At 38.9% G+C, this 12,329-nt stretch overlaps 1 protein-coding gene across 6 annotated transcripts in view; it reads left to right on the top strand.

Moving 5' to 3' along the window:
* dysf (dysferlin, limb girdle muscular dystrophy 2B (autosomal recessive)) overlaps nt 1-12,329 on the top strand; it is a gene marked incomplete in the record, with an annotated part of 87,749 nt that overhangs the window by 35,893 nt on the left and 39,527 nt on the right. For 4 of the 6 annotated variants that reach the window (XM_014017399.1, XM_014017402.1, XM_014017398.1 and 1 more), the window contains 4 exon segments: nt 464-625; nt 4,556-4,736; nt 4,812-4,885; nt 8,240-8,299. In XM_014017399.1, coding sequence (XP_013872853.1) covers nt 464-625; nt 4,556-4,736; nt 4,812-4,885; nt 8,240-8,299 — 477 coding nt within the window. 6 annotated transcript variants of the gene reach the window in all.

The raw sequence follows: 12,329 nt of genomic DNA, 5'->3' as shown, positions 1-12,329 counted from the left end.
GACTAGCTTGACTAAGTAGCCGTTAGCTTGACTGTGAGTAAAGACTAGCTTGACTAAGTAGCCGTTAGCTTGACTGTGAGTAAAGACTAGCTTGATTGTGAGGAACTGTTAGCATGAATGTGAGTAGCTATTTTCTTGACTGTGAGTACTTGTTAGCTTGAGCGTGAGTAGCTGTTAGCTTGTCTGTGGTTAATTTTTCTCAGAGTAGCTGTTTGCTTGTAAATAGCCATTAGCTTGTCCGTGAGTAGACATTAGCTTAAATGTATATAGCGGTTAGCTCCATTGTGTTTATCCATTTTTCTCAGAGGAGCTGCTGGTTTCACAACATATGCTGACAGCTCAAAGCTACTCCACAGAACTTAAAAGCTTTTATCTTTCATGTCTAACGACATTTCATGAATTAAATAATCAGCCAGCCAGTTTAACAGAAACCCTTTCTTCTCCTCCAATCATCCCCTATAAGATCTTAGCGTGGGGCGTTCGAAACCTTAAGAGCTTCCAGTTGGCGAGCGTCACGTCTCCCAGCTTGCAGGTGGAGTGTGGGGGCAGCATGGTCCAGAGCTGTGTCATCCGCAGTGTGAAGAAAAAGCCGAACTTTGACATCAATACGCTCATCCTTGATGTGGTAAGAGTGAGGAGACGAACTGTACTACACACAAACTCACATTATAATCAGCACACAGACCCTCTGCTTTCATGGCTAATGAGAGCTCTGCTCTAATGTGGTTTGCTTCAGTCATTTGTCTTCATCAGCGAAGCCACAATAATGGCAGCAGAAAGGAGGATTCGGAGCCTCCTTCTTTTTTTCCACAAAGAGTTCAAATCCTTCGGTAGAAAAGCAAAAGCTGTGAGGTTTCCATCTCAGCTGCAGAGTGTTTCACCATCTTTCTACAGATGAAGGGTGGGAAACCTTTCCTACTGCTGCTAGCATGTACTTTACATTAATAATACAGCATAAATATAGAGTGGAAATTTTTACCTTGAGTATGGTGAAAGTCCAGATGCTGACCAGATGTTTTTAAACTTGGATGCGGCTGAAAAACACGGTCATAAAGTCAACTGATTATGATACTTCAGAAAGCACCCATTATGCATGTAGTGAGCCTTTAATCATGAACCCAGAGAGGTTTAACTCTGAGTATCTGTTAGCTTGATTTAAAGTAGCTGTTAATTTGACTGAGTTAGTTTGACTGTGGGTAGCTGTTAGGATAGCCTGACTCTGAGTAGCTGTTAGCTTGATTCTGGGTAGCCAATAGCTTGAATCTTCGTAGTTGTTAGATTGACTCTGATTAATTGCTACCTTAACTCTAAGTAACTGGTAGCTTAAGTGTGAGAAGCTGTTAGCTTGACTTTGACTAGTTATTCGTTGCACTCTGAGTAGGCGTTAGCTTAACTCTGATTAGGAGTTAGCTTGATTCTGGGTAGCCAATAGCTTCAGTCTTAGTAGTTGTCAGATTGACTTTGATTAGGTGTTAGCTTAACTCTGAGTAACTGTTAGCTTAAGTATGCAAAACTGTTAAATTGACTCTGACTAGCTATTAGTTTGACTCTGAGTAGGTGTTAGCTTAATTCTAACTATCTGTTAGCTTGGCTATAAATTTGTTGTTAGCTTGAAAAAGAAATGGTTTGAGCTAAATTTTGAGTAGCTGTTAGTTTGAATATAAAATTTGTTGTTAGCTTAACTCTTGAGTAGTTGTTAGCTTGACAAAGAAATGGTTTGAGCCTCATTCAGAGTAGCTGATAGCTTGGCTATAAATTTGTTGTTGGCTTAACTCTGAGTAGTTTTTAACTATGAGAAGGTATAAGTTTGATTATGAATTGGTGTCAGCTTTACTCTGAGTAGTATTTAGCCTGACAAAAATGATTTAAGTTTAATTCTGAGTAGCTTTAAGCTTGATTTATCCATTAGCTTAAGTCTGAGTAACTGGTAGCTTAAATATGAGAAGCTGTTAGCTTGACTTTGATTAGTTACTCAACTCTGAGTAGGCGTCAGCTTAACTCTGACTAGCTGTTAGCTTGATTCTTAGTAGCCAATAGCTTGACTTTGAATACCTGTCAGATTGAATCTGAGTAGGTGTTAGCTTAACTCGAACTAGCTCTTAGCTTGGCTATAAATTTGTTGTTAGCTTAACTCTGACTTGCTGTTAGCTTGATTCTTAGAATTCAATTATTTGACTCTGAGCACTTCTTAGATTGACTCTAATTAGGTGTTAGCATGAGTCTAACTAGCTGTTAGCTTGACTATAAATTAGTTGTTAGCTTAACTCCGAGTATTTGTTAGCTTGACAAATAAATGGTTTGAGCTTAATTCTGAGTAGATCATATCTTGGCTATAAAGTTGTTGTTAGCTTAGGAATTTTTCACTTGAAATGGTTTGAGCTTAATTCTGAGTAGCTTTTAGCTTGATTTATCCATTAGCTTAACCCTGAGTAGCTGTTCGTTCTATCTTGATGCTTAGCAGTCGTTAGGTTGACTCTAAGAAGCTTGACACTTTATAGCTGTTAGCTTAACTCATTACCTGTTAGCTTGACTATGAATAGCTGTTCTGCTAAAATCTGTTTTACGAAATGTTAGAAAACAAACAAAACAAAAGACAAACAATTGAAACAAGGCTGAAATGTCCTTAACTTTTTTTAATTAAAAAGCTTTGAGTGTCGTTGACAGCCAGTGAAAATATATTTTTACTGTGTACATACCTGCCATTAGTGTTCCTTATGAATCAGGCCTGAAATGAAATCTAGACACGATGTGCACATTTGTCCTCCCAGCAGCAGCAGCAGCAGCAGAAGCAGCTCTAAAATGTGCCTGAGAGTTTAAATTTAACAACATTAAGGTCTAAAGTCGATCCCCTCTGTGTTTTATTATGACAGCTTCAACTGGAGTTTGGAAATTTTCACATATTTTTCCTTCAGACACAGATCCAGCTCGTTCTGTTTAATGTTAACAAGATTAAAGTCCTGTTTTTGACCACCAGAAGGGTATGACAGGCCTAACCCTTTACTGTGGAAATATGCACATTTTCCCTTTAAATTCAGCCCTCATAAACCGAGTCCAAACATTCACCGTTAACAATGTTAAAGACTTAGGTCGACTGCATAAGTGTTTTCTTATGCCAGCAGAAAATGTATCATCCATGGTTTCCTCAGACGCAACTCTTTGAAGGGTCTAACCACCTTATTTTAACTCTCTAAGCCTGATGTCTGGCTTTAACCTCGTTAGGCTCACTTAAGCTTCTTTAAACCCAGAGAGGTCAAACAAATTAGACTTACTAACCAAGCATATTGGAGGCTGGTTTTTGAGTGACTCTTAGCTCCATCTCACTTTTATAGAAGCCAGAGAGTTTGCTGTGGAGTTATAGCGACTTGATTCACCTTTTATTTGTTTGAATGACTTGATGAGTCCAGTCATTTCTTCCTGTAGGTAGATGTGACCTTAATTAAGCCTTGATTGGATGCTCACCAAGGCGTAGCCAATCAGCAATCAAACAATCAGCAACCAGAGCCAATCAGCATCAGGCAGGCAGGTGGCGTAACCAATTAGACTCTGGAAGCCTTGAGAGGAGGCCATTTTACTTGTTTAGGTTGGATCAGTGTGGTGTTGTCTTTCTCATTCAGTTCAATTCATTTCAGTTTATATAGCGCTAAAAAAATGCGTCTAAAATCAATCAATCTAAAGCAGCTGCAGATTGCGCTGAATCTTCAATTTGTTGCAGTCTTTCATCCTGAGTCACACATTGGCGACTGTGGAAAGGAAAAAATATAAAATAAAATCCCTTTTAACAGGAATCAGGTTCTTTAAATGGCATAAAAAATGTCTTAAATTCTTAAAGGGATCCCTGATTAGTTGTAACATTAGACTTTATTTAATAAACATTTATTTTAACTGTAAGATAAAGACTATAAAAATACTGTAGGCTGTTTAGTTTTTAGAATTTTTAAACTAAAAGTTTAAAAATATATTACATGGACAGGGCCATTCTATTTACACGCAAAACATTCTGGGTATATGATGACGTGGATAGGTCCTCTGTGCGAGGCTGCTAGCGAGCTATATCCACCCTGAAGGTTAATCTTGGACAATATTTGACGATCAGCTCTTTTAAATGAAACCAGAGAGCGTTGACAGAGAGGAGAAGGTAGAAATGACTCAGCCTGGAACTGAAAATATGGATGGAGGACAACAGAGCTGCTTCATGGAAGAAGAACCTCAGCTTAGCCTGTTAGCTTAGACAGTCCTATCTGTGTTTAGAAGCAGAAAATTAAGAGTTATCCATGGATAAACATAACTGAATATCATCGGCATAACAATGAACATTTATCTCATGCTGTTTAATAACTTTACCTAAAGCATATATAAAATAAAGAGGATTGGTCCAAGCACTGAACCCTGAGGAACTCCATGATTAACTTGGGTGTAAAAAATGATTCATTATTCAAATTTACAAACTGGAATCTGTCAAATAAAGACAATTTAAACCATCATAGACTTGTTCCTGTAATCCCAGTATCATGTTTAAGCCTTTTGTGTTTTCTATCTTTCGCTTCCCGTTTGCCAGAGACTTCCCCGCGAGGAGCTCTACATGCCGCCGATTGTCATCAAAGTCATTGACAACCGTCAGTTCGGGAGAAAGCCCGTTGTCGGTCAGTGCACCATCAGGTCGCTCGAGGAGTACCGGTGCAGTCCAGAGGAGGAGCAAGCGCAGGAGGAGGAAGGAGAGGAGGAAGATGGATGGAGACGTAAGAGACAGGAACTAAAACAAAAACCCAAACCGTGGATATACGTTAAACTCGTCTTCTTTTTTATGTGTCAAGGTGAGACGCCCCAGTTCACCACCGGTGAGGTCTTTATTGACATCGATGATCAGGAGCCACTTGTTCCTGAGCAGGTAAAATCAGCTGGTCAGTCATAAAGTTAATGAAAATAGGAAATTAGCCCAAAATCTCTTGATATGTATGACTTCTCCACAAGAGTTCTTTGTTTCCTGTTAAAGACATCAAACCTAGAGGTTACCGGTTTAGTATTTTTTTTGTTAAATCAATTAATAAGAAATAAATTCTCATGTAAATATCTCACAGTGATATTAATGACGTTACAACTTATGTGGTACCTCATGGAGAGGTCTAAAAGATCCTGCAAACCAAAAAAAAAAAAACAGGATCTGGGGCTTAAACGCCTCTGTAATTAAAACAATACAAAGGACCACACTTATTTGGAATTCTTGAGATGGAGGAAAATACGCTGATGGAAAATTCCAGGTTAGACCTTTTAGACAGCAACGGGTCCAAAAGAACCAGGATCTCCCTGGGTCATGATTGTTGGAGACCAGTTGTGACTCAAAATTGGAGAAAATTAGCAAATTTTCAGTTAGAGTTTCTGAAAATGGATCATTTACACCACTAACCTGTAGTAAGTTTTTTTAAAGTTGCTTTTAATTTTTACAGTTTTGTAGTCTTGGTCATGCACATATTTTTGTTGCCCGGAGTACAATTTAGTACACTTCTTCTTGGTCTACACACCTTAAAGGTGGTTGATTTACTGTTAAGCTATGGTTTGTATTAATATGAGACTAATTTGTTGCTAACTTTCAATTGTTGACCCAAAGTCTGTTTTTGATGCTTGATTCTATCGTACCTTAGAAAATCCCTGAGAAACATGCTGTATATTTATTTAAATTGTCCTTATTGTAGATGTTGCTCACTTTGAACTGAACACCAAAAGTCGCAGCGTTGGGTATCAGTAAATGCAGCATGGCAGGTCTTGGAAAAAGCTCTGCCTTAAGGTTTAGGTAAAAAAGATTTGAAGTTAATGAGCTTCAACATGGAAAACCACCAAACTGGTCTGTCAAAGGACTACTGAAGAAATGTTTTGTGACAGTGGAGGACTTTGAAGAAAAAAAAACCCAAGCTTGGGATTTCTGTTAATCTCATTTGTGTTTTAATTGTTCTTTTTGTGTCTCCTTTTTGTCTTTTTCTTTTATATTGAACCTATCTTGGTTAAGTTCTTAAACTTTATATTACAGTAATAATTTGGGAACTTGTGTACAACCAAGCCTCCCAACCACACATCATCTTTATGTGATTCAGAAAATCCCTCATCCTGTTATGTGAGTGTGTTGGGGCTTTGTGTTGACCAACATGGGAGGTCCAAAAATGTCCAGAATGAGCCGAGATGAATGACTGACTGTGTTGGAGGGTGTAATGAGACCAAGGAGGGTGTCGAAATGGCTGTTTACGCCCTGACCTCACCACCCTCGTCTAATTAAAGAGCCTCCACATCAAAACAACACAATAAGCAACAAGACAATAAACCCGCGGTCATAACCGAAAGCTCTGCATGCTTGCTGTTTGTAACAAGAGAATGATTTGTTGGTTGTAATTTAAAAAATCAATAAATCAAATGACAGCCGTAACAATAAGCAGCATCGGAGGGTTAAAAACCATTTTTCAAACATGTGAAAGACATTAAAAGATTCATTTTATTTACTGAACTTGGCTGGAAACACCAGCAACAGGTGAGGATTTGTGGAATTTTTCTATAAATGTTATAATCTTATCTAAAGCTTTTTTAAATTAACCTCTATGACGTTTTATGAGGGCCAAAATCCAGATTATTATGCACCCACCCAATGATAGATATGTCTTTGTAGCAGGAGGCTATATCTATTTCAACGCTAGCAACTGACCTGACTAATCAAGGCCGGCACCGGTAACTGAGATGCCTGCAGAGGCAAATGTGCTAGCATTGTAGAGGCTAGTGACTAGCATGCCTAAACTGGTTACCGTTTGGAGTGCCTACTCTGTTAACGATGAAATGAAATGATGATGCCTTTATTGTCATTGTGCAGAGCACAACAAATTTACATTTAAGGACACCCATTCAAGAAACCACAAGACAAACAAGGGGAACAGGTGTACAGGTCATGTAGCAAGTTAACATGGATAGGCTGGTGTTAGCATTGGATAGGCTGGTGTTAGCATTGGATAGGCTGGTGTTAGCATTGGATAGACTGCCATTAGCATTGGATAGGCAGGCATTAGCATTGGATATGCTAGTGTTAGCATTGGATAGACTGACTTTAGCATTGGATAGACTGACATTAGCATTGGATAGGCTGACATTAGCATTGGATAGGCTGGCATTGGCATTGGATAGGCTAGTGTTAGCATTGGATAGACTGGCATTAGAAGCGGATAGGCTGGCATTAGCATTGGATAGGCTAGTGGTAGCATTGGATAGACTGACGTTAGCAATGGCTAGACTGGCATTCTAATTGGATGCTGATGTTAGCATTGAATAGGCTAGGGTTAGCATTAGATAGACTGGCATTAGCACTGGATAGACTGGCATTAGCACTGGATAGACTGGCATTAGAATTGGATAGACTGACGTTCTAATTGGATGCTGGTGTTAGCATTGAATAGGCTAGGGTTAGCATTGGATAGACTGGCGTTAGCATTGGATAGAGTGGCATTCTAATTGGATGCTGATGTTAGCATTGAATAGACTAGGGTTAGCATTAGATAGGCTGGATTAGCATTGGATAGGCTGGATTAGCATTGGATAGGCTGGATTAGAATTGGATAGGCTGGATTAGCATTGGATAGGCTGGATTAGAATTGGATAGGCTGGATTAGCATTGGATAGGCTGGCGTTAGCATTGGATAGGCTGGCGTTAGCGTTGGATAGGCTGGCGTTGGCGTTGGATAGGCTGGTGCTAGCATTGGATAGGCTGGCAATAGCAATGGATAGGCTGGTATTAGCATTGGATAGGCTGATGATGGCGTTGGATAAACTGGCATTAGCATTGGAGAAGCTACTGTATAGCATGCCTAAGCTGGTCACTCACTATCAGACATATTTTTTATAGGAGTTATTTAAATGAAATGTTATTGTTAGCAGCACCTAGCTTTAGCAATACCATCCAAGATGTAATCCTTGAGTCTAAGATTTATTTTTGAAAGCATTTTTTAAAGCTGTGTTTTGTTGCCATAATTCAAATTCAGATTTTCTGGAGTCAGGTTTGTAGATTTTTATGTAAATATAAAAATTAGCCAAGCATAGTTTTATGTTTTACTAAATTGACTTAATGTCCAACTAAAACCTGTAGACTGACTCACCTTTGACCTTTCTGTCAGTTTATAACTATTCATGAAGTTGTAACACTAACATTGTTTTTAACCCTAATCAGCTAACCTGAAAGTGTGTTTTTATGTTTGTGCTTTCATATGCTGCCCTGTAGTTTGCAGATGGAGCCAGTTCAGCTATCATTAACCTTTCAACCTCTACTTCCAGCCTTCATGTAGGTAACATACGCATCTTTTAACTAATGTCAATCAGCCATGTCAAATGTTAACCTTATTTGTTATATTTCCTGTTTTGTTACCATTCTTTTTGTATGTTCTGCCTTTTCTTCTGTCATGACATGAGTGAATGCTATCCAGATCTGTTTACAATGGCAACAAGCAGCAAAAGTTTTTTAAATCTAAATACTTCTGTATCATGTATACAGTATAAAACTATATAATACTGTAATAAGACCCTAAACCAGTCACCTGTGAAGTTTAAGTATGTCATAGATGTGCTAAAGAGACCACGCTAATTATTAGCACCATTTCCTTCTTTTGCATTAGTGTTTTGTTTAACTATAACAATTCAAAGAAGACCACATTAACTTAGCATTGTTAGCATTAGCGGTTATCTTAAATTGACGCACAAACAAAAACCCAAATGTAGCTTCAGTGTATGATGATTAGAGCGGAAATGAGACCATGATAAACCATAATACCATAAGTGGCATTAGCATTAGCAATTAGCTTAACTTGCTGTCAACACATTAGCTTAAAAGCAATAAGCTGTGAAGAGTAGATTTTTGTTCTAAAAACCCTCATTGTGTCATATTTGGAGTGCTAAGGAGACCATGCTACTCATTAGCACCATTGTCATCTTTAGCATTAGCGTTTAGTTTAACTTGCTGTAATAGGCTGTGTCCAAAACGGCAGGACGGGTCCTCCGAAGGTCGAATTTGTCGGCCGCATACGTCACAGCGCCGCGACGAAGGACGTCCAAAACGGAAGACTTCTCCGATGCGTCCGACAAATACGTCCTTCTTTTCCCCCGAATCGAAGGACAGGTCYGATGGATCCTTCCCGGCCCAGCATATCCCATAATGCATTGCGGCCCGACCGGAGATTTTTTTAAGCTAGTAATGGCGGACTAAGCGAGAGAAAAGAATACGTTTTAAATAAAAATATGGTGATTTAAAAATTTTAAAAAATTAGCGGTTGTAATTCTAATACTTTTATCATTTGTATGGACATGTTTTTAAATATTATTTTTTCGTCATAAAAAACGCGAAATAAACATGAACCTACAGCGGGTCAATTAGTTCTTCWAATGHTACYTTTAAGTTAATTTTATAGTTTTGTGATATTAATAATGCTAATGTATTGATATTTTTCTAGTTTTGATTGAAGTTTGCTTGTTTAGCGTCGTCACAGTTGCTAGGTGACAAGACGTACGCCGGGGTAAGAAGGGGAGGCTAGACCGTCCAAATCCACAGCCTCTTTTTTTCCGGTCTTCCCGGTCTACCAAGGACCCGGCCTGCCGAGACCGGGGAGTCTGGGTCCTCCAGAGGACCCGGCCTGTCGTTTTGGACACAGCAATAGAGTGCAAAGAAGGTCACGATCAGTCACTGTTGTTAGCATTAGCAGTTAGCTTAATTTGCTGCAAGAACAATGACCTAACAGTACTTAACTCTAAAATGTAGCTTCAGTGTGTGATGTCATTTTAGGAGTGCTAATAGTTAGCCTCATTAGCATTAGCAGTTAGCTGAACATGTGAGGACAATGGCAAAAAATCACTAACATCAGTTAGAGATTTGAACATTGCAAGCTGCCACAGACAATTGTATTAAAAAGATTTTTGTTCTAAAAGTGCAAAGGAAGCTATGCTAACTGTTAGCACTATCAGAGTCATTAGCTCTAGCAGTTAGCCTGACTTGCTGTAAGAACAATGGCCTATAAGAGGTCAACAGTTGATTGTAGCTTTTTGTTCTAACTCTAATACAGCTATACTTTATAAAGAACAAATAGTAAATATTTTCTTCTGGTTCCTTAAATTAACTTTTTAAAAAAGTATAGTTATGTTATGACTATTAGTGAAAACATAAGCCAGTGCCACACACTGTAATACAGAAATAAATACACCTATGAATTTTAAAATGTAAATCCTGATAATATGACTGAAGCACATTTTTATGCAGCTTCATCTCAAACACAAAAGTCTTAAAATGATAAATGACCCTCATGAATTTTATACAGAGCAAAGTTCTGTATTGATTAAGTTTACTCTGAGTGTGACATTGATGGATACCACTGGCTGACTTTTCGCGTTTTGCTTTTTAGTCACTTCTCAGGGAAGAAAAACTAAAAAAAAAAAAAAATCTGGAGTTTCAGCGAGTGCCACTGCAATCCATGTGGTTTTAGGAGAAACCCAATCCCTGACTTGTACAGGAGACTGCGCTCCTTGTTACGTTCTTTTTATTTTTATTTTTCTAAGGCAGGTCAATTTAAAGACTAAGCATGACCCGAAGCAAACACGCGCTACCAGTGGAGCTCTTTTTTTAACAGTAATTGAGGGGGGGTTATTCCTTTCTCTCCAAACAAAGTTATTTGTTTTATTAGGGGACAGATATTGAAAGCAGTCATATTAAAGGCTCGGCTTTCTGTCTGGTTTGGGCCAAAGTCAACAGAGCTGGTATAGATCCTTTTCTACCGCAGCTCCCCATACGCCTACAGTTACCACAAGGAAAGATGAATAAATAGAGAGGGTTAAGGAGGGAGAAATTGACTAAAGAAGGGGCAAAGAATCAGAAAAGGTTTGAGTGAAGAAGGAACCAGAAGGGGCTAATATCACATGGCACCAGAGAGAAGTTCTGGGTCAAAACCAGAGAAATGGGTCATGGGTGTACGTCTCGATGATTACCACATTACTGCAGCAGAATCTGCGGGGCGGCTTCCAAGGCAGATTTAGTTTCAGAGCTGGAAAAGTTGAAAAGGATCGTCTGTCGGTAGCGTCATGATCCCCGTTCAACACGAACGAGATCTAACCTCGGTTAGACGGAAAACGTCTCGTCTCATCTGCAGGATCTGAGCTTGACGACAGTATTTATCACGAATTCAACCAACCTCAGCAGAAGGTAGTTCTATCAAAGAAATCCCTCGGATCGCTCTCGTATAATGTGGCTTTTCAGTTTATTTTTTTAATTTTTGTTTTTTAAATCTAGGTGGAAAGATGTGGTTTTACTGCACCTTCTCCTCTCCCATTAATACTCATCAAAACTATTCAGGTTCTGTGCCAAGCAGCAGTCGGATCGGTTTAAAATCCCACTTTGAAAGTGTTGTAGTTCGCCTCAGCTTCCATAAATCCACTCTGGCTGCTTCAGAACCAGAACACTAACTGACGTGGCCCGGTGCCAGGCAACGCTGTGGCATTTTTTTTATTTTTCAAAGGGCGGGGGTTTTGTGAAACACACATTTATGGTCCTTTAATGACACTGTGACCAGAAACAAGATGTCAACACAGCTTACTAAATCATTATTGTTTTTCTTGTTCTGCTAATTACAGCCACAGACTGATGTAAGCTGCCGCTCTCGTCCAGAAAAACTGAACGCTGCACATATTTTTCTGCCCAGAATGTCATTCAGACGTGACCGTGCAGATCTGGGTGGTGCGTGGGGGTTTGTGCAAGTCCACAGTTGCGTGTTTGGTCGTGTGTTAGATTTTAGCGTGCATTACAGTTTGGATGATAAAACTGTTTGAGTGGCTACACACTCTCTTTTGTTGGTTGTACGGTTGGTCTCTGATTGGAGTCGTTTACAGCATTTATAAGATCCTATTGCATTACACCAGAAAAATGGACACGTTCTTGGTGTCGTTGACCTGACAGGTCTGCAGATACTTTATGTGCAGGACTTAAAGGGACTAGTTGTAAAGGCCCTGTCATAAACTTATGAACATTTTAAAGATATCTATGTTGTAGATGGAATTGAAAAAATCCACTGGAAGCTTCATTTAGGCGTGTACATAATGTAATTCTAACAAATTGATGAAATATATAACTTTTATTTGCAATTTAGAAATAAAAAATGTTTCGTAATTTGGCATAAGTCGTCTAGTGTGACAGGGCCTTTACATGATAAAAAACAAGCAACCGTTGCTTTGTACAAGGGTTTTCTAGCCATTGGCTAATTTGCAAACCCAGTCCTTGGTTGGACTTTTAAAATAAAAACAGCTAAAGATAAAAATAAAAACAGTCCCCACTTTCTCTC

This window comes from Austrofundulus limnaeus, unplaced genomic scaffold, assembly GCF_001266775.1.
Source record: "Austrofundulus limnaeus strain Quisiro unplaced genomic scaffold, Austrofundulus_limnaeus-1.0 Scaffold167, whole genome shotgun sequence".
NCBI lineage: Eukaryota > Metazoa > Chordata > Actinopteri > Cyprinodontiformes > Rivulidae > Austrofundulus > Austrofundulus limnaeus.
Note: the sequence above shows the minus strand (reverse complement) of the source record. Positions and strands in the feature narration are given on the sequence as shown.